The sequence below is a fragment of the Sphaerodactylus townsendi genome, linkage group LG01 (assembly GCF_021028975.2).
Source record: "Sphaerodactylus townsendi isolate TG3544 linkage group LG01, MPM_Stown_v2.3, whole genome shotgun sequence".
Classification (NCBI taxonomy): Eukaryota; Metazoa; Chordata; class Lepidosauria; order Squamata; family Sphaerodactylidae; genus Sphaerodactylus; species Sphaerodactylus townsendi.
The window spans coordinates 50938737-50961978 of NC_059425.1; the positions used below are offsets into that span (position 1 = coordinate 50938737).

Genomic DNA, 23242 nt, shown 5'->3' on the forward strand with positions numbered 1-23242 from the left:
GTTTCCTCATTGGAAAGCTGGCGTTCAGTCAGACTGATGATGATGCCTGAGGTCTTGAGTGAGGATTTCAGCTGACTTTTTCACATTTGTTGAATTTTTGCTTCTGTTTGGCAGTGTGGCTGTCTTTTTCCACGCACTATTACAGGACAGAATCCATACCACCTACAAAGAACTCATGGCCCTATTCCTTCACAACCACACCAGATAGAAAAATCAGAAGCCAAGATGTGGTAAGATCAACAACCTCACCTACAGAAAAACTGAAAAAGACACAGCTAGTCACACTATCAGACAGAAGCAAACATCCATCTTAGCCATGGGAGGCAACACTGTAGTTATCACTACCAGAGTTCATGTGGAAGACATCATTGCCAATATTGAATCAGCCATTCGGCATCTCCCTGAAAAGGCAAGGATCCTATGGAAAACAAAACTTCCTGCCAGCAATGTAACATAGAAAGGAAGAAATGCCATTAAGATCCTCAATTCAGATCCAGAAATTATCACACTTTCAGCAGACAAGCGCAATGACACAGTAGTTATGAAAACTGAACAATATAAAGAAAAAATCAGAACTCTTACACCCCTCCAACATACAAAAACTGAAACAAGACACGACCAACAAAATCACTCAACAAACCAAAATGGTGATTAAGAATTTCTTGTTCCATCCCAACACATGGCAACAGCTCTGCAAGACGGAAACTGTTCCACTCTGACTATTTGGACTCTCCAAAATCCACAAGGACTCCATTCCACGCAGACCCATTGTGAGAGCCATTGGATCCCCCCATATGAATTAGCAAAACGCTTGGCTACCTGTTTAAAAACCTTACACAGGATAAAGAATATCCTACATTGAGGACTCAGCTCATTTCATCAATAGGATAAGCATCTTCAAACTCCAGCCAAATGACAGACTGATCTGCTTTGATGTGGTCTCCCTGATCACCAAGGTTCAATAAAGGATATCTTTGCATTAATCAATCAGATCTTCCCAAATAATATCACAATCCTGTTTCAACATTGCCTAACAACCAGTTACTTCCAATGGGACTCCTACAATCAGACAGATAGAGTGGCCATGAGAAGTCCTCTCAGCCCCATTATACCCCCCCTTCTTTTCTTGGCCCTTACATCTGGGCCACTGTTATCTACTGTGACCTGCCGCCCCTCCCTCCTGGGAGAGGATTTTGAAAAAGGGGTTGTCGGACGCCACTTATACTTATACCTATATTTACTATATTTAGTCTTTATGTTTTATCGCTGCTTTTAAAGGTTTTAGTTATTTTATGATTGTATTATGTCTATATGTTGTACACCGCCCAGAGCCCCCTGGGGATAGGGCAGTATAAAAATCTAAAGAATAAATAAAATAAATAAATAAATTTTAACATGGAAGACTTTGAAAAACAAGCCTGAAAAACAGCATCCCAAAAGCCCACCGTATGGTTCTGATTTGTGGATGACACTTTCACAATTGGGAGCAATGGCAAGGAAGAACTGATGAAATTTCTGGACAACCTTAGTAGTATCCAGCCTAACATTCAGTTAACCATGGGAAAAGAAAAAGAGGGAAAACTGCTATTTCTGGATGTCATGGTCATCTGCAAAACAAAACCAACAACTGGGTCACACAGTCTGTAGAAAACCAACCCATAGAGACCAGTAGCTCTAATCACCACCTATGACAAAAGAAAAGGCATCATCAAAACTCTAGTAGATGGTGCAAAATGGATCTGCAAACCACACCTTCTCACTGATGAACTGAATCACCTAGACTGGGGTCTGTAAGCAAATGGCTACTCCATACCAGAAATCAGAAGAGCTATAAAACTGAGAGAAAAATGCAGGACTGAGGAAAAGCAGTCTCCCTCAGGTAAGGTATTTCTACCATACATCAAAGGGGTCACTGATCAAATAGGAAAAATATAACCTTCAAACAGTCTTCAGATCCATCAGAAAAATACCACAAATGCTACAGTCAGCGAAGCACAAGAGAGACCCTTCTGCAGGAGTCTATCACATACCAAGCAGCTGTGGACAAGTATACATAAGGACTACAAAACGTAGAAGAATTAGTAAACATGAAAGGTCCTGTCAACTAATCCAACCTGAGAAATCAGCAGTAGCTGAACACACTCTAAACCAAGCTGGACATGGGGTCTTATTTGAATACACTGGACAGCTCTGATAACTGCTACGTCAGATTACACAGGGAAACCATTGAAATCCATGAAGTCTCCGACAGTTTTAACAAAAAGGACAAGAGTCTGAAAATCAACAAAACCTGGCTACCAGGTACTAAAAAACACCAAAACCAAAAGAGACATTCAAATGCCACTGTGAATGAACTCCACCCAGACACATGCTAATGAAATTGCAAATGCAATTGAAAATGCAGTTGCAAATGTGATTGCAAATACAACAGTAACATGAATTCTGCACAGACAAAGATATCTGTAAATGTCTCTGTGAGGTGGACAAAACATATTTCCCACCACACAGTTACTCCACATTGAGCCACAGAAAGAAACACATCTTACCACGATGCCTCTGAAGTTGCCAGCCATAGATATGGGCAAAATGTTGGAAGCAAAAACTACCAGACCACGGCCACACAACCCAGAAAACCCACAACAGCCAGTTGATTCCAGCTGTGAAAGCCTTCAACAAACCTTTCATCAGTTTTCCTCTTTATGTGAAACTGTGTAACAATTATATGATTTGTGCAAACCTCGTTTCATGGCCCTGGGACTACCTGGGCCACTTCTACTTCGAGAATCTGATTCAGATGTCCGTGAACTGGATTGAGAGCTGTCTTCTTCATCAGATCCAGACGAGTCATCTAAGAATGGGTTGTTGCTTATTTGTGTTGCTTTCTAAAGAAAGTAGCAGATTATTTTTTTTCAGTCTTGCATAAATTTTCCCATGAAAAATTTGGTATTTTTTAACTGTTGATTTGCTTCCTGCTTATTATTTTTAGAACTACAGTTAACAATCTGAGGAACAGACAAGATGTCCAATTAAAAATATTTATTTTATTTATTTATTTTATTAGTTTTATATGCTACCCTTCCTCAATAGCTAAGGGTGGCTTCCAAAAATCCAATAAAAACATAAAATGATAGTAGAACATAACAAATATGCTTTAAATCCCATTTAAACCCAATGGCAACAATATAACTACAATTAAGTAACTTGAAAACGGGAGAGGAAGAAAGGTAGGGGGAGGCCAGGCAGTTGGAAAACCCATAGCTTCCTCAACCATACAACAGGTGGAACAGCTCTGTTTTATAGGCCCTATGGCACTGTGTCAGATCCCACAGGCTGGGTCTCACTGGACACTGGTCTACTTAACAGTCCAAAATGTTAAGTTTCTTCATACTACAAAAGGTTGCCAGACAAAAACTGAAACTAATTAAATACTGCAAGAAACCATGACAATAAAACAAGACAAAGCCTTTAGCAGAGATAGGACTTACGTCTGGAAGACTGCATCCTGTATTTATACACTATTACAATAGCCCAACACCTCAAAAGTAAGACACCTACTTTCAACACTTTCTAAGCAGAACTAATTGATTTCCCAGCCCCTTAAAAAACATATTTCTAAAAACTTTTGGCATCCAGGGCCGCATAAATGAAAGCAGAACATGACAGTACATCCTCCTCGTGTCCAAATAACTTTCTTATAAAGAACAAGGTTACCCCTTTAAGAGTGGTGTACACAGGTGTAGTCATATTCTTGTATATTAGTGAAGTGTAGAGTCCTGACGGAGAATATGCAGCTGAACACAAGGAACCTGAAACAAAGAATACTTCCTCAAAATAACTTCCGAAAATACTGAGTCACATATTGACTGTTATTTATTAAAAATTATTTATTAAAACTAAGTTAATTATGCGCCTCTGCAAAAGAAATACTCTTGTAGATATAAACTTGCAAATCCAACAAAGCTAAGACGACAAAGGGATCCAATTCATTCACATAATTGCTTTGTTTTAAATTTTCCAATAAATTAGATAATTGTGACAAAATATATTTTAAGTCAGTAGAAATAGTGCAAATGTCGAGAATACGTCTGCAGACATCAAGATGAATTCTAGTTTGTCTATATAATAGCCTGTACAACCATTGGGCAGCCTATTAGATATACAGACCAGTTTGTTCAAAAATTCCAGGAACAAACTAACATTCCAGGCTTTCTTGTATTACAAAGATGGTGGCAAAGCACATGCAGCCTGCTCGCTCCTTTTCACTAGGAGGTGAGGGAACCCAAGAACAAACCAAGCCTTCCTCCTGGCTCTGCGCTATGGATCACAGACACCCTCCGGCCCACTATCCAGCTACTTCACTGCATTCCCCATACATTTCCCAAATACATTTTCTTTTAGATAGAAAAATAAAAGCTTTGGCTTTCTTGCTTGCTCTCCTGGGACAAAAACAGTTTGAAAGGGAAATTCTTATGGAGAAGGTCAGGCAATAGGTAGACTGTGACTTGTTTCTAACTGTATCACTGTGTTTGGGCAACTGTTGGTTGAATCTAAACAAACATTTGCTTAAGAGAGAGCCTTTATCCTACTGTCTTTTACATTTTCCTGGAGCTTCAGCCTTGCTTGGTGAGTCATCACTAGCAGTTAGAGGCGGGAGAAAAGGAGAAAACTCCATCTACAGCTGAATGCACCTGGAACATGCTGTTGCTTCACATTACCTACTTTGTGCACAGGTAAGGGGTCATGTTACTGAACAAACTGAAATTTCTGTATGCAGACACCACAATGTACCAAAGTTGGTTCTACCTAGTCAATAAACCAAGTACAAAACATGCTTTAGAACACCAATTCAGCATCAAGAATCTTCTTAATTGCTTGGGAAGTCCCCATTCATACTTCACACAGAAGAAGAGTTTAAGCAAAGCTTGGTTTATAATTGTAGTTCCTCATGATGTCTAAAGATAACCTGTAAGAAACACCAATCACCCATAGACCTACCCTGCCATAATCACTATGCTTTATCCTCTTTGGAGACATTTCCTTAAAAAGTGACAAGTCGTCTGATCTTAACCTGGTTCTCTCAAAGGAATTTAACTCCCTACTGATTTAGGATTGCAGGTATAAGGGGAGTTTTAATAGACTTACTTTTATTGAAGGAATCAACACTGAAGGCCTCAGAAAAACGTAGACCAGATTTAGCTACAGCATAGATTCTGCTTTCCTGGGATATAAACACAGGATTTTAAAAATACAATATATTTCATTATTCTTTCTGTTAAGCATTACTTTAGTACTGCTTCACACTGTTTTAAATTACACACAATTACAATAATACTTGTTTATCTGTTATGGGTGGGGGCATGGCCATTCCTCCCAAGCCCCGCCCTCCAGCCTCAGTGCTTATAAAAACAACTTTCCAAGGCCGGGGACTGCAGTCTCTTCTCCCCAGAGGGGAGGGAAGAAGGGACTGCTGGCTGGGAGCCCAGCCGGTGGGGTGGGGGGGTGGGGGAGGGGGGGACAGAGCTTCAGACATGTAATGGGGGGTTTGAACCCATAACCCCCCTTACATATGTTCTTGTATACAAGTGAAGGATTCAGGACTGAGAAGTGATTTCCTTGTGTATTACATGGAATGCTGTGTTCTCAAGTTTTCTGTTCACTTTAGATGGGCACATCTGAGCCAAACCACACATCATAGTGGACACAGGTCTCACCTGTGGCCACTGATGACATTTTAGAAGAAAATTTGGTTATTAAAAATAGCCACGAGATGCTGTGGTGGTACCAGGCTTGTTCCCCCCGCCCCAATGCTTTTTCAAGTGCTGAAACAGCTATGGGGAAATGCTTTTGCATTTTAAAAGGTGAGGAGGGAAACAACATCACTTGTTGCTGCCATTTTGCAGGCCCAATCAGGATAGTGCCCTTGTGACAATTTTTAAATGTCTACATTTTCCTCTAAAATAGGGTCCGCAGCCATTGATTGGACAGGTGTCCACCATGTGTTGTTTGGCTCTATGTGTAAAGAATGAAAATGTAAAGAATGAATAGGCTGATTAAATCTGAATGAGGTCTCCCAAGAAGTGAAGTTGTGACAAAATAAGGGTATTACATGAGATTCCATACCGCACTCATATATTTGCCTTCTTTATCACAACCATTGAATGCATTATTTCTCAGTATCCTTGCTATCCCTAGAATCTTTCTGTGTTTTATATGAATTTTGTGTGCTCTCTTACAAGTTCCATGTCTTGATGACTATGTCGCATTATGAAAAGTTAAAGATTATCAAGTGTTTTCAAAAACACTTTATTCACAGTTCTTTTGAAGGTAATGTCAGGTTTAATAAACCAACAACAGATTGTTAACCATGTGTTCCTTTTGTGTTTTTATGTATTTTGAAATATAAACTGGTTTTTTTGGAGGGGGGGATGTTACTCCTGCCACAGCAGAATGGATCACAAAAACAAATATGCAACTAGCAATAAACACCAAAGTAATAAAATCCTTCAAAGTGATAAAATCCTTGTATCCAGCCCCTGACAACAGACTAAACATCTCAAGTTTAATAGATGTCTATGTTATAAATAAATCTAATGAGAATATGAACCTGCTCTGAATAAACTTATAACAGTTAACATACAGGAAATATACATTACATGTAGTTCCAGGATTATTTTATCTACTATTTTTTTAAAAAAAATAGTGCTCTCAGGGCAGAGGGATAGTTATCTTTTCCCCAGGCACATTTTTATCTGCAAAAAGTACCATCTTCCATTATGCTTTTACTCGGGGGGGGGGGGGGGGGATCTTTAACTTGAAAACAACACAAGGGGTGTGTAAAATATTCCCCCTTTCCCCATAGGAGGCTGCTTATTTCCTCACTGATGTAATCTATTTTTTAAGTCAGTAAAGTAACCATAGAGCTACACAGGATGTCAAGTTCTGCCCTAACAAATAGGAAAGTCAGCATATATAACAGAATTTACCCAAGAGGGGAATCGATGAAGTGGTGGAGTAGGAGGTTTATTGCCTGTAGATTTCTTTGTATCACTAGAGTCCAAGGTTTCTGCACACTGAGTATCACAGGTATCATAAGTAAACAATTCTTCACTGCAGGTAATCTCCATTTTCTCTAAAACATCTGCACCTTCCCCATCCACCTGATCTATGTCTGTTTCCTGAGGCTTAAAAGGACGTATCATGCTTATAGCATTTCTGTTTCTGCCAAACATTTTGTCCGAACACAGTGGAGGTTGACTGAAATGTTTTTTCGCCAATGCAGCATTTATAGTAAAGACACTGGGAGTTCTCAGCTTTGGTGGTGGAAGATTAGAGGAAGAATTCAACTGTCTATTAGTCTGAAAGCCTGCTGCCAGAATCAATGCTGGATGCTTTGGTGCTAGAGCAGGAGTTAAAATTGGACTTGGAGTATTCGCCTCACTAGAGGATGAAGAATAATCCAGTCTCTGTGTCTGAAATCTTTTATTCAGCTCATCCGAAAAACTATCATGGGCTTTCTTTTCACTGAAGGATTCCAAGTTGCTCTTTCCAATTAGATTATTCTGACTTTTCCATGGGCACCCTGATTGCCATGAGTACAGCTTTTTGGGTGTGTTCCCCTGAGCTCCAAAACTCTCTTCTTCCAAAAAAGAACTGCTGTCATCTGACGCTGTCAAATACATTTCACTTCCAATTCGACTGTAGCCTCTTCCTTCTTCAGATGTATGACTTGAAAGGGTAGATACACACCTGGATTTGGGTCTTCCTTTACCTCCTTCCTCCTCATCAGAACTCCAGTCACTTACTGTAATGCAAGAGTTCTTAGATAAATTGCTGTCATGATCTTTTGACTTTACTGTCTGCTTTTGTTCAGAGCAACAGGAGCTTTGTTGCTGCAGTGGTTTCAAGCTTCTGTTATTCCCATACAGCTGGTCAGCAAGGGATGTTTCCAGTATTTCTTTCTCTGAAAAAGCAACAGATAACACACTTGGAAAGTTATTTTAAATGAAGACAACGCAATGTAACTTGTAAATCAAGATGTATAAGTGATACCAATTTTAAACTCACAAAATGTTTTAACTTCCGGAAATAGCAACATACATCAGTATGATTACTAAGATGCTAGAACCTTCATCTCAGAGGTCTAATGTTTGATGGAAATACACAAAACATCACAAGAAGAGCCCTGCTCAATCAGATCAGTGGTTCATCCGGTCCAGCATCCTGTTTCACACACAGTGGCCAACCGTTTAGTCTGGACAGCCAAGAACAGTGCATAGAAGCTAAGGCCTTTTCCTGATGTTCCTGGATTTCAGTGATTTCCCTGATGTTTCTAAATGTCATAGATTTATTACCTCTAAATGTAGAGATTCAATTTAGTCACAATGGCTGATAGATTCATGGAGGATAGGTCTATTAGTGAGTGGCTATCTGAGTCCCCTTTTAAAACTTTCTATGCCCAAGATCATCGTGACAGCCTCCGGCTATGAATTCCAAATTTTAATCACTTGCTGAGTAAAGTAGCTTTTCCTTTTGTCTGTCCTGAATTCACTGCCCATTAGCTTCACTAGATGCCTTCTAGTTCTAGTATTTTGGGAGAAGGAGAAAAAGATATTTTTGTTCACTCTACCCTATGCTTAATTTTATAACCCTCTATCTTATGTTGGGTTTTTCTCCTTTTCTGCTGCCTTCAACTTTTCCTAGTATTATTTTCTTTTCATAATGTGACCAAAATACTACAGTCTCACGTTTATTATTTTAGCTTTGAGGGACAGTTCAGGCTTCATCTGGTCTAGCATCCATTTCTTTGTCTCTTGGTGGTCCACAGCATTCACATAACTCTCCTCCAACACCACATTTCAAATGAATCCGCTTTCTTTCTGTCAGCTTTCTTCATTGACCAACCTTCATACCCATTTATAATAACAAGGAAGGGATAATTCTCTTGTTTCATTAAAAAAAATTACCAAGAAGGAAAATTACGCAGTGCCAGTCTTATGAAAGTAGATATAAAATTTAATGATTTTAAGAGAGTATTGGCATTTTAAGATTGTTGGAGCCCCCCCCCCCCAAATGACTTGTTTTTTAAGAATCAAGATCCAGAGTTGTATCAAACCATCTAAATTACATTGATTTAATGTCTGAGGCTCAAATCATTGTAATAAACATGAGAAGTCATTCAAATCGGTTTTAATTAATATATGGATATCACAATAGGTCTCCAGAAAGTTTGTGTATATATAATTCATCCTAACTTTGTGTACTGGATTCCTCGTTGTATTGTTGTTTATCATACAAACATACTGTATGCAGAATTATTTATGCCTAATAAAGGTTTATTGTATTGTATTAAGATCCAGAGTTACCAATCTCCCTGATGTAATCACAGATAAGTCAGTGGCAGTGGTTAAGAAATGGTCCTTACCAATCAGTGAAGAGACTGAACTTCAGACTTGAGCTTTTCCCCTATACAAATACAGCTAACATTAACATGAAAAGCAAAGCAAAATCCTTTACAATTTAATTAAATGCAAGAGCACCAGTTTATGTAGTTTGGATTGCAAGAAAGCAAGTAAAAGTAGAAGCTGCAGTAGAAGCTTTCACATAAATCTGTTTAGTATTGGTCTGCAGGTCATTAAAACTATACCCAAAATACCTGGTGTGCCAGTGCCTTCACTAAATTCAGCTAGCTTCAATGAAGAATTGTTTCTATCTTCAGGTTTAGTGACTTGTTGAGGACTTCTTGCTCTGTTTAAAAAGCATCCAAAGGTCAAACTGTTCAGTCTTTGGCCTTCTCCAGGTTTTTGTGCTGAAGGAACAGATTTCTTTCCCTGAAGATCTGTGTAGATATATTTCAGGAAAAGAGGTTAAATGTTTCCTGGTATTATATACCAAACAGACTGCTTATTTTAAAAATAAGAACAAGTCCTTTGATATTAGATACCAAAGTTCTCTGAAACACTTCCTATGATTCAGTCAAAATCTGGTGTTTCTGTTTGTTCGTGAAACATGAATGTTTTAGGGAAAGTGACCCTAAGTAAGAGAGAATATATAACATTTATTTATATGTAGCACAGAGAGCAAAGTACATGGGAAAGACAGGATGATTCTGCAAGCCTTTCTGCTGCTTATTTATGAATCAAAGCAAACATATTTATTAAAATTCTCTGCTGTTTTCTGCATAAAAGGGCTTGTAAGGCAGATCAGATCAGTTTCATCTGTTTGTCATCTGTTTTGGCTTGGGGGGGAGGGGGAGATAAAGTAAGTGAAAGTGGCCATCTGTTTTTGAGCTCTTATACTGTTTTAAATTATTTATTACGTTTGTTTCTGTTTTATTGTAATAGTTTTTAATGTTGTTGCTGCTGTGAGCCCTTCGGGGGTAGAGCAGGGTATAAATCTAAGTAATAAATAAATATATAAAGCACTATATAAAACAAAATCAACAAGCGATAGAGTTCAGCCTACCTACCAGTACAGTCTTCTCCTAGGGAAAGTAGGAGGCCAACAGCTAGAAAAATTTTTAGAACCTTCTTATCCTAGCTATACTCTGTCCCACCAAAAGATAAAAATGTGGCTCTGAATTGTTTAGAAAAAGTGAAAGTAGTGCACATCCGCTGAAGGGAAAAAGTCCCGATATTAAAATAGCCGCCACAGATAAAACCATCTGTATCCCTGGAATCCCTTGGGCGATCACAGCAGTTTTAACTGCATTCTGCTTAGTGACCTCTGAGGATTCTTCTCCCCCAGTTTTTCCAAAATAGCCACCCTGGGTAAAAACACTTGTATCTCTGGAATCCTTGGGCTATCACAGTGGTTTTCACTGCATTTTGCTTGGGATCACCTAGAAGAAGAAGAGTTTGGATTTATATCCCCCCTTTCTCTCCTGTAGGAGACTCAAAGGGGCTTACAATCTCCTTGCCCTTCCCCCCTCACAACAAACACCCTGTGGGGTAGGTGGGGCTGAGAGAGCTCTGAGAAGCTGTGACTAGCCCAAGGTCAGCCAGTTGGCATGTGTGGGAGTGTACAGGCTAATCTGAATTCCCCAGATAAGCCTCCACAGCTCAGGCGGCAGAGCGGAGAATCAAACCCGGTTCCTCCAGATTAGATACACGAGCTCTTAACCTCCTACGCCACTGCTGCTCCTAGGGATTCTTCTCCACCCATTGGTTTTACAAAAATCAAACCATCCAATTTTGTCATTTTTTCCTGGTTTCCTAAGATGTCTACCACCTTCTTTCAATACAAAGGTCCAAGAAGTGGCTGCAGATTAATTCAACATTGAGGTTCTATCTTTCTGTGAAACAAGGTACAACAAAGACCATTAATGAAATAGGGCTTATATATATCATAGGGAGATATCTTGGCCTTTGCACCTGAACCTTTCACACAAATGCAGGGATGAAGGACATGCTAAAGTTCTCACTTGTAATAGAACAAGAAGAGTTCAGATTTATACCCTGCTTGCCATCTGATTCTCCCATGAAAAGTCCAACCACCATCATCATTACACAAACACACTTACTGTCTTATCTAAAGCATGATTAGAAATAGACTGGGGTTTTGTTTTGTTTTATGCAACTAATAGTTAGGGCCCCATCCGAATCTGCTCTTGGGAGCAGCAGGCTGCTATACTGGTGAATTCACCCTCCCCAGGGCACTTATCCCAGCGGAGGTGTGATCCTGCCCTTTCGTACTGGAATGCTGCACCAGCACCCCAGGGCCCCTGCCATCTCCACCAGCATAACGGGGGTGGAGCATGAGAGTGGCCTGGCTTCTCGGTGGGAGGGAGGCTTTTTCATTTTGTGAGCCTCCCCACACTGCCACAAAGCCTCTATGGGAGCGGTGGGGTAGTGCAGCATTGGCACTGTAGCCCGCTGCCTTGTAAGGTAGCTTGTATTCCCTGTATGCAAGATGCACTTCACTTAACAGGAAATATCAGTCCCCTCTAGCACAACATAAAATCCACTGTTTGCTTCTCATGCCTTTATAGTATTCTCATTTGTAGCTCAGCTTATCTACAGTTTGACTGAGAAAGTAGTTCTACTTAGTGCCCTACTCAAGTCCACTCAACGGGACTTACTCTCAGGGACTTACTTGTGCTTTTACTGATTTTATCAGTGCAAAGACACTTTTTGTTAAGATAGTCTGCAACCCTACTCATATAAATAGTAACACAGAATACAATTATTCAACCTTTTGTCAGCATAACTCCATTCCTTACCTTGCAATTTAGTCTGTAATATCCTTAGTTCTTCAGTTTGATTCTGACTGATCATGTGAAGGTTGTGATTTTCCACTTCTAGCTGAAAGCATATTTGCACAAGCCTCTATTACGTAACACTTAAAATGCAGTGTTTAAAATAATATTGTAATTTTATTTTATCACATATATGATGTAAGAATGAGACAGTGTTTCAAACTGCACTTTATCTTTGTTATGACTGAGAAAAACAATACCGGTAATTGAATGTCTTTTAGAACACCAGGTTCTGAACTCTATAAACTTTAGAAATATTTCATTTTCAATGAAAAAGGGAAATTATGTTTGCCTAAGAAGTCCCAACTCATCTCCATTTCAGGCATAGCAATATACTAATGGGAAGACCACCCAGCTTTCTAGAACTGTAAGATCATAAACTCTATGAAGTGTATTTACATGATGCAATGCTGGAACAAAATGTTCAGAGGTGCAAAACAACTGCATTCCCAAGACAGAAAACTGAGTAGGAGATGATGTGAGCAACAGCTGCTTGGGACCCGGGTGAGATGCTTCCCGTCAGAGTAAATACTGACCTTGACAAATCAAGATATACTGCAGAATGAAACAGCTTCAAGTATTTAACTGCTCTACTAATGACAGAGCAGGGCGATCTTTTAATGTGTACTCATTGTACTTTGAAAGTAGCAGCTCTTGGTACATTCTTCGCTTCTAAAGTAGGTTTATACAAAACCAAAGCCTGTTAGTATTCTTTGGCCCCTTCTGCATGGGCCAATAAAAATGAGTGTAGGATGCTAAATAACCCATGTGGGGGGGCTTTGCACAGATCCACCCTCAAAACGAGTCTGTCCCCTGTTATTTCCCACAACCCAGGTTTTTTGAAAATCACTAAACAAGCAATCATTTCCAGAAATCCTTGGCTGGAGCCGCTCCTGAGTGAAAAGCCAGGCAGGAGGAGCTTTATCTGCCTCCCTTTTGCTTTTTTTTAAAAAATTGCGGCTTGCATCTGCCTAGCTACACTGGTGCAGGTGGTTGTATTGTGGGACATCGGCATGGCTGTGGGGGTTCATTTGTGCAAGCCTGCGTAGCTCCGCATGTGTGGGAAGTAATTAAAAAATAGACATGTTTTTGTGCGAAAGCACAACAGCAGCCTGGATTGTCTCTGCAGGCGCCAATCGCTGCCTGCACGGATGCATGTGAACGCAAAAACAGGAAAACGGGTTCCTTTATCATGACTCTTCTCTTCTCGTTGGACAGAGAAGTATATTTTACATTCTCCCCTTTAGTTCCTGTTTAAGCAGCAAAAACCTCATCCCCAAGTATCCTTACACAGGTCTACATTGCATACTAACTTCCTTTGGGTGCATATGATATTCTGCTGGACCAACTGCTTCATTTTGAGGGAAAGGGGTATTATTTAAACATTCTTTGCCTTCTTCCACTTCTGGAAACACATTATGTTTAACTATGCTTACAAAGGCTTAAAGGTTCTAAGAGGAACACAAACTGCTTTATGTGAACAAAAGAGGCAGTTTGTGTAACAGGTTTTTGGGAAGAATGAGATAAAAGCCCAGTCAGATCCTGTCCCCCATTAAAAGTGCCTTCTCACATTCCTACATGCAAGTGCTTTGTTTTATAATTAATAATTTTATAATTAATAATTTTATAATTTTGCCCACATCTATGGCTGGCATTAGCATGTGTCTGGGTAGAGATCATTTGCAGTTGCATTTGAATGTCTTTGGTTTTTGGTTTTGGTGTTTTTTAGTTCTGGTAGCCAGATTTTGTTGATTTTCAGACTCTCGTCCTTCTTGTTAAAACTGTCCCAGTGTTTGTGGATTTCAAAGGCTCCCCTGTGCAGTCTGACATAGCAGCTATCAGTGCTGTAAAGAATTTATGTGTCTTCAAGTAAGGTCGTATGTCCAGCCACTGCTGATTTCTCATTTTGGATTAGTCGACAGGAACTTTCATGCTCTTTAATTCTTCTCAGATTGCTGCATTTTTTGTCCCTATGTATAGTTGTCCACAGTTGCATGGCATTCAACAGACTCCAACAGAGGTAAGGTGGGGGGTCTCTCTTGTCCTTTGCTGACTGTAGCATTTCTTGTACTTTTCTGATGGGTCTGTAGACAGTTTGAAGGTTATGTTACATGTTTCCCATCTGATCAGTGACCCCTTTGATGTATGGTAGAAATACCTTCCCTGCAGGGGACTGTTTTTCACTCAGTCCTGTATTTTTCTCCTGGTTTTATAGCTCTTCTGATTTCTGTTGTGGAGTAGCCATTTGCTTGCAGACCCCAGTCTACGTGATTCAGTTCATCAGTGACAAGGTAAGGTTCACAGATCCATTTTGCACCATCTACCAGAGTTTTGATGATGCCTATTTTTTGTCATGGGTGGTGATTAGAGTTACCAGTCTGTATCAGTTGGCTTTCTATAGATTTGTTTTGCGTGGTTTGTTTTGCGAATGACCTGATATCCAGAAATGGCAAATATTTCATTTACCGTCTATTTATACTTCAGCAGTTGCAATAATTTCAAATGGTCATGAATATTCTGCACACTTTATTCATTTAGCAAAGACTCACCTCATGGAGCTTGATGGTCACCCATTCTTTTATTTTAGCTGCTTTTTCTTCTATAATTTTGGCCTCTTGTATTCTTATTTGCTTCTGGAACAAGGAGACATAAACCTTTTGACACCCATACAGTATAAAATCTTCCACTTCCTTGGTTCCTTAGATATCATTTTTCTTATAAATGTAATAAAATGGCAATAAAATAACTTAGCAACATTATAATTTCTCACCTGCTCTCCAAGCTGTTCTTCCAGATTCTGAATAATGTCATCCTTCTCTTGCACCAGAGTCTCCAGGTCTTGACACCTCTTATACAACCGCATCTCTGACTCACTAGTTTGGATATTAGCCGCTTTTAACTTCTCCTCCATAATCTGCACCTAGAAGTAAAATAGATGTTATACACAGACAATATTTTAAACATGCAAACAACAACACATATTTCAAAGATAATTAATTTGAAATCAACTGTGTTTTCATCCAAACAACAACAAAACAAGCATTTAAACTAGATGGGCAATAGAATGACAAATAGCCTGGGTACATTTTCCGGTAAATTAAAAACCCAACAAAACCTAATATGGATTTTTTGGGGTGATTCAGCTTTACCGAATCACCAAAGCCCCTTCCACACACGCAAAATAATGCATTTTCAAACCACTTTCACAACTGTTTGCAAGTGGATTTTGCCATTCCGCACAGCTTCAAAGAGCACTGAAAGCAGTTTGAAAGTGCATTATTTTGCATGTGCGGAATGAGCCCAAGCCTAGTTTTTGCCTCCTCTTATATAAGTAGCTCTGGCTTAACAGTTAACTATATATTTGTGAAATAGATAAGCAAATAATTTTGTACAGAAGCCAAACAACTGAACTCTAGTTTACCCTGACAAAAGTATAAGAAATATATTGTGCTAATGAAACTTAAAGATGGCTTCTCACATGTGATTGTCTCCTTGCCTCTCCTTGGCTCATTCCGCACATGCAGAATAATGCACTTTCAAACTGCTTTCAGTGCTCTTTGAAGCTGTGCGGAATGGCAAAATCCACTTGCAAACAGTTGTGAAAGTGGTTTGAAAACGCATTATTTTGCGTGTGCGGAAGGGGCCCTTGCTTCTATTAATTGGGTTTCACGTGGCTGCCATTAGAAGGTTGCAAAAAGACATGGAAAGACAGCAGGACCAACCAGGCTCCATTGTAGAAAATCACTGATGTCTTTCTAAAGAGCCTAATTCCCTTAGATCTCATTTTCTTCTTTGCTGAACCAACTGCTATTTATGAAGTCGTCAGTCCCATACAGAATTAACCATATTGTTATATACATATGTCAGTCCATGTATTTGCCTCTTCATTTCCATTTCTACATTAAGGGTGTTGAAACAGTACATTTAGATTGCATATAATATGCTGTGACAGACAGCTGCATTTTAAGAAGTTGCCCCAGTTATAGAACTCCCTTGATTGACAGGCAGTTCAAATGGAATTCTAAGGATGGCAGGAAACTGGCAGTTGGGAGTAGTCTAGAAACATACAACATTAACATCAAATTTGACAGTTTTGGGGGCGGGGCTTATTTGAAGGGGTTGGATTTATAGGAGCATATATTTGGGGCATTGTGGAACTTGTAGAATGTGTCTGATTAGGGAATACTGGTGCCATTTTAGAATTGGAAGGGAGAGTTTCTAAGTGGAGGATACTGGTGCCCTTGTACAGCTTGGAAGGGAGAGTGCCTGATTGGGGGATACTGATGCCCTTGTAGAACTAGGGAGAGTGTCTGATTGGGGGACACAGGTGCCCTTGTTGAACTTGGAAGGGAGAATGTCTGATTGGGGGATACAAACACATTGGCACAGGTATCTCCCAATCAGACACTCTCCCTTCCAAGTTCTATAAGGGCACCAGTATCCCCCCTATCAGACATGTTCTACAATGGCCCAAATACAAGCTCCTATAAGTCCAGCCCCCTTCCAATAAGCCCTGCCCCAAAATTGCCAAATTTGATGTTGATGTGTTATACATCCCTAGACTACTGTTCAGGAAATGACAATTGAATCAGAGCTTTTAATAGATGATTTGGAAACAGCTATGGGCTGCAAGCTGTTGGTAGAAGAATCCCCTCTGGAGTGAGTGGAACACACTCTGGTTTTAGGATCAAAGAGGATTCATAACCAGTTATAAAATGAAATAGCTGGATTGCTGAAAGGTTGATTCCTACATGTTTAAAGGGAAATAGCTCCAGTGAAAAAAGTTATTCCAGGCCAATTTAAAGACAAAAACTGGAAAGTTATGTATATGTTCCAAACTTCTCCAACAGTTTGAAGAACTCCTGTTTGAAGAAGGTTATGTTTGTGAAGCAAAGCAGTGACTGCCAAGAGAAATCAATCTCTGTACAAGATAAAAGTATCAACACTTCTATGTAAACTGCTGTAGATATACCTTGAATGGCAAAATATCACTTGTGTATAACCATGGTAAGTTTCTCATCCCTGTTTTTCTGTCATAACCCTTGTTCATGTTATGACATTCTGCTAACCTGACTTTTACATTCCTCTCAAAGATACAAATAAAACCATTTAAGGTTCAAAGATCCTCTCATGTTCTATATATTTCTGACCTCTATATATTTATATAAATGAAAAAGTGAATCCATCATAGATGCATTATACCTGCTGAAAAGCTTTTTCTGCTTGACGATCTGCATCAATGACTTGTTTTTCAAGCTGCTGCATCTGTAAAGAGATATAAGATATAAGCTCCTTGACAGCCACTACTGAAAGTATTTATAACATCATCTTCAACCAAATTATCCCCACCACCAACCAAATCAGTTTCATCTCTGGCACAAGGATTATACCTCAGGAAGGTTTGCAGCTCACCTGTTGTTCCTGAAGTAGCTCTTTTTAAGGGAAAAGCCAGGGTTGTGCCCACTTTCCTGAATCTTGAAGCAAATGCCACATTGGGACACAGTGTTCCCAGCATGTCAAAAGGCTGCATGTACTCTAAAATTGCTGAATATCACTACCCTAAGTGATTAGCAGCCCAAACCAGAGCCCTAGGGTGGCTAGGGGCACTGATGCTGCGGCACCACCCTGCCACCTCCAAACAGCTTTTGGCAATGGAGGGATGCAAAAAAACTCCTCCCCACATCTGAAATGCCTACCATTGGATTCAGTGGGCTTAAGCCCCTCAAGGGTGGTGTAAACCTAAGTCCCAGCTCCATCCCAAGCCATGCCTCTAGAACACCACCGCCATGATGGCAAGGGTGCAGGAGCGTCTGACATGGCACTCTGGAGGCACTTACTGGCAACTTTACCCAACCACTGAGGTAAGTGCCCAGAAAGGGCAAATTCACTGGCATATGGCCCCTCCACCTGAACAACTCCCTTAGCCTCACCCTGGATGAGGCTGTAAACAAATCAACATACAGTAACTTGGTAAATCTTACAAACAACCTTATACAGTTGGCTAGAATTATTATCCTCATATTGCAGAAGTGCAGAGTCAGCAGTTCACTGAAGGCCAGGTAGAGATTTAATGGCTAAACTGAGGTCGCTTCCGCACGGCCACGCTGGGGGGGTGCGTGGGCGTATATGACGCCAACACCCCCCCGGGACCGTTCGTATGAACGGTCCCGGTAAAGGCAGGGAAGACGGCGCAGCGCTGCGCCGTTGCCTGATCGACGTATCTTCCCTGCGACCTTCCGGCGCATCACCCAGGACAGGGGACACGCCCCCGTGCCCTGCGCGACCGCTCTGGTGTCGCAGGGCAGGGGGGCGTGTCCCCAGGCCCAGGCGACATGCTGAAAGGTCGCAGAGAAGGTACGTCGATCAGGAAAGGGGGGGATGGCGCCTTCCAGCCGCTGCCGTTCGCACAGCAGCGGCTGGAAGCCGCTGTTTTTCAAAAACCTCGCTCAGGGCTTTGCACCGCTGGGGGGGAGCGAGGGCAGTGCGGCTGCAATGCAGCTGCACCCCCCATGCGAACAGCTCCCTAGGGACAGTGTTTTTGCTGTCCCTAGGGCACTGTAAAAGGCCCGTGTGGAAAGGGCCTCAGATTTGAATCTGGTGCTTCTTGACTAATCCACTAAAGGTAAGATAAAACAGTGCAACCCTAACTGTTGTTAAACCCTTCTAATACCACTGAAATGAATGCAAAATGAACCAAGTCCAAAAACAGCTAAATGTCAACACAAGTAGAAAAAGGAAATTCCTTTCATGTTTCAAATAAAATTAACAACCTACCAGAGAGAACATCAATCAGTATGGAAAAGCGATGGAAGAAATTAAGTTTGGCATATTTGTATGTGAAACCTGGTGAAACATTCCTTGCTAACAATGCTGCCACCTTCTTCTCTATTAGTAGGTCCAGGTCCAGCAGCAGTCCCAATCCACAAACCTGCTCATTTAGGGTAAACCTGATCCAGAGGAAAAAAATCATCTCAATGCTTAATTCCATATTTAGCACCTCAACACCAGCCATACCATCTCAGGTTCACTGTTCACCTTCCAACATTATACATGCCATCAAATGTCAGCAATGCCCTTTCACTTCCTACAACAGACAAATGGGTCAGTCCCTAACCAACAGAATAAACAGACATAATCCAACATTAAAAACCACAACACTCAGAAACCAGTGGGAGAACATTTTAATCTTCCAGGTAATTTCGCTGGTGACCTAAGAGTGGCAGTCTTCACACAAACAAACTTCAGGAGGAAAGTGCTGAACTTGAGTAAATTTATGACCCCCAAACTGCAGATGCTAATTTTCTGCCCTCATGCATTTTCCCTCTACTCTAATCAGTCCTGCCTGCAAGACAGCCTGCTTACCTGCCAGCAGAACAAGACCTGATGGGCTGTGGCCTGCACCTGTGCCCAGAGGAGGGAGAGTCCTTCCCCACCCACCCCATTTGAAACACCTGTGGAGGGTGGGGGCCTAGCAGCTCTATAAGACACTGCAGCAGCAGTAGCCAAAGGATGCTGCCTGTTTGGGGACTGGTTGGGGGATGGGCCTTTTTTTGAGGAAACAGATCCTGTGGTTTGGGGTTTTTAAATGGGGCTGGAGGTCCAAGATGACGGCAGCAACAGAGCAGGGCTAAGACGCCTGCTTAAAGCAATACAACCTGAACCTGCTTACCATAGTCTATTATAGCTCCCTAGTAGTAGTTAGCTAGTCTTGTTAAGACAGCTGTAAGTTTGGATTAGTTCAGTCCTCAAAGAGTTATTTAATATTGTGTTTTTAGGTTGTCATAGGAATTTTCTACTGTACGAGGGGAGGGGAGGGATGAATAAGGAATTAGTAGTAGTTATGATTAGTTCAGTTGATGTGCTAGAGTTTGGCTCATTAGATATGGCCGCGTAGTCACTGATTTTGTGTCAACTTAGTTGAGAATTAGTGAGGACCAGAGTCCTGGGGAGAGACTGGCCATTATGGGGGCCGATAAGGGGTTGGGGATCCCATTCCTGTGGGGCGGGGAAGGTATGCTGATAGGATGAGGCCTAATGAGAGAAGGGGGTTGAGACAATATATAATTCATCCTCATTCTGACCTGATTCCTATTCACAGATCTGAGGGATGTGGGCAAGTGATCTTCCCTGCTGCATCATTTTTTTAAATTTTTTTATTGATATTTTGGATTGTTACAGATTTATATCATACATCTTTATATTCATCCTCCATATCCTTTTCCTCCCCTTTCCCCCCTCCCCCCTTCTTCTTTTCTTCTTTAAATGTGCAGCAGCACATTTCTTTCTCCCTGCTTCATCATTGGTGCTTCTCAATAAACAATAAGTTCAATGTCCTCGGGAATTATCTTGAGGACCAGAAGATGGACCTGGCGTTTGTCACGGAAACCTGGGTTAAGGAGGGCGAGACAATTGCTCTGATTGCACTCCCCTCCCCCCAGGTTTCGCGTTCCTTCCCCAATGCCGAACACAGGGCCGGGGTGGTGGTGGTGGCGGCAATCTTCATCCGTGATTCTATTCCCTTTCAGGAAATTCCTGCACCGTCAATCTCCAGGATAGAGTGTGTTGGTCTGATGTGGGGGGCCTTGGAGAGGCTGGTAATCCTTCTGGTGCACCGGTTGACTAGCGCACTGGCAGGCAGTCTGTCCCAGCTGCTGGAGACCATCTCAGAGTGGCCATTGAGGTTCCCTAGACTTATTGTCCTGGGAGACTTCAACGTCCATGGGGATGCGGTCTCGTGCCATGTGGTTGTGAATCTCGTGTCATCCATGGTAACGCTAGGCCGCTTTCTTGTCAACACTGGCCCCACACATCAAGCAGGTCACACCCAGATTTGATTTTTGGGGTGGAAATATATATGGTTGTATCCCCTATTAGTAGAGTGCCATGTCCGACCATTTCACTCTGAGGGTTTGGGTGGAGTTACCACCCTACCCCAGTTTAGACAACTAGCAGATTTTATCTCACCCACAGAGACTTATGGATCCACTTGGTTTCCAGAATGCTTTGCAGGACCCTAAGCCCACTGGCATCCTTGATGAGCAAGTCGATGACTCGTACTCCAGGCTGTCGGATGCCATAGAGTGAATTGCTGACCTGCTTCACCGTTAGCAAGGCAGAGTCCTGGAGCATCCCTGAGTTCTTAGTCACTTCTCAGCACATTAAAAGCTTGAGCACATTAAAAGCATGTGCACATATCTGCACTTCAAAGCAGCCAAATTATTTTAGATATCTCCTGTGTTCTTTGGGGTGCTCCACGAAAACATGCATATTATTATTATATGACTTTTTTAAAAAGTAAAAGCTATCAATAAGGGGGAAAACAAACAAAAATAAAGCCAGTTTTGTAACACATCCCAGACAAATACCTTTTTCACTGGAAATTACTGCTCTACATCTGATAGTAATCAAATTACTTTTTAAAGCAAATTTTAGTTCCAACAATGAACAGAGAAAAGCCACATGTGAACAAAAATGTAAAAATAGACCTTCAGGGGAAAAAACTGTTGAAAGATAAAAAGCAACAACAAACTGATGTCCTGCAGATTTCTTCAACAGAATAGAAGAAATATTTCTGGTCACCTCAGTGATAAATAGGTTTATTATTACTACTGTATTTAAGAATATAAGAGCCACGCAAAATCGGACAAAATGCCCATCTAGTCCAGCATTCTCTTCACACAATGGCTAACCAGCTATCTCTAGGAAGCCCACAAATATTTGGGATATTTGATACTCCTGCATTAATAAATATAAGATAATTCTGTTTTTGAAAAACATTTCTGCTTGTTCACCTGGATGAATTTTTTATTCACCAAAAGCAACCAGTTGAATAACTAAGCCAATTCTAAAGGAGTCCCTGCTAATGCACTTGGAAGAGGTCACATAATCAGACAAGGAAGATCTGGATAGTTCTTCTACGCTTGTTAGGAATAGCATGCCAGTTTTGCGGTTGTGGCACCAAACTTCTAAAAACACAACAACTCCTAAAACAGAAAAATACAAGCTTATGGACAGTACTATATAAAGATGCAAAACAGATTTTCAAAAGCAGAGGGAAATATGCTGTTCTACTATTCCAGTGTATAAGATGATTACTGAGGATATTTTTTTCCATATTTAGTCTCAAGACTAAGAATCTAGTACATTGTCCATTCATTCTCGCTTCTTCCTCACTCTCCACATACTTTTTCTCCCAGGTTAGGTCATTTTTGTTAATAAGGCATAAGGACAGAAATTCTAAAATAAGTTACAGCTATTTCCTGTTTTTATAGTCATTTTTCAGAAAACAACTATTATTGAAAGGATGCAAAAAACCTCAAAAGAAGCTAAAGATACCCTTCTAAACATTCAAAAATGGCACTTCTTGCATAGATCATAACAAAATAACATTCCACACATACACACAAAAATGAAAGAAGCTCACCTGAAATGCTAGACAAAATAGTTAAAAACCTAAAGAAACCTATAGTTTCTCAAATATGAAATGGTCTCCTTGTAGGATGACTGTAACATAATATAAGGAGACAGGGAGCCATGAAAACAAATATCCTACAGCCTTTACACAAATCTATGGTGTAGCCACATTTTGCATATTGTATAGAATTCTGGTCATGAATTTTCAAATACAGTATTGTAGCACTGGACAAATACAACCACAATGATTGAGAGGTACAAAGGCATTTCCCTGTAAGGAAAGGATAAAGCTTTTTGGACTTGTTTAATTTAGACCAGTGGTGGCGAATCTATGGCATACATGCCAGAGGTGGCACTCAGAGCCCTCTCTGTGGGCACGTGGGCACAGAGTTTGTCATGTGGGGGGGAGGAAAATCGCCCCCCCACATCTAGGCTGGGCTGGGCTGCTGGGCACAACTGCAGCGAGCAGGGAGGACTCGGCTGGCAGGCCTGGTGCCTGTGCTCCAGGTGGCTGCTGCCCGAGGGGGGGGGCAGAGGCAGCGGAGATGCTAGAGAGACACAGAGTGGCACATGTGG

At 40.9% G+C, this 23242-nt stretch overlaps 1 protein-coding gene across 1 annotated transcript in view; it reads right to left on the reverse strand.

Annotated features, from left to right (window-relative positions):
• PLEKHH2 (pleckstrin homology, MyTH4 and FERM domain containing H2) overlaps nucleotides 1-23242 on the reverse strand; it is a 75753-nt gene that overhangs the window by 38681 nt on the left and 13830 nt on the right. The window contains exons 3-11 of the mRNA XM_048483004.1: nucleotides 17456-17518; nucleotides 15024-15173; nucleotides 14803-14886; nucleotides 12218-12299; nucleotides 9653-9835; nucleotides 6984-7960; nucleotides 5143-5218; nucleotides 3712-3806; nucleotides 2738-2882 (exon numbers count right to left, since the gene is read on the reverse strand). Of these exons, the coding sequence (XP_048338961.1) occupies nucleotides 2738-2882; nucleotides 3712-3806; nucleotides 5143-5218; nucleotides 6984-7960; nucleotides 9653-9835; nucleotides 12218-12299; nucleotides 14803-14886; nucleotides 15024-15173; nucleotides 17456-17518 (1855 nt within the window). The remainder of the gene's footprint in view (nucleotides 1-2737; nucleotides 2883-3711; nucleotides 3807-5142; nucleotides 5219-6983; nucleotides 7961-9652; nucleotides 9836-12217; nucleotides 12300-14802; nucleotides 14887-15023; nucleotides 15174-17455; nucleotides 17519-23242) is intronic.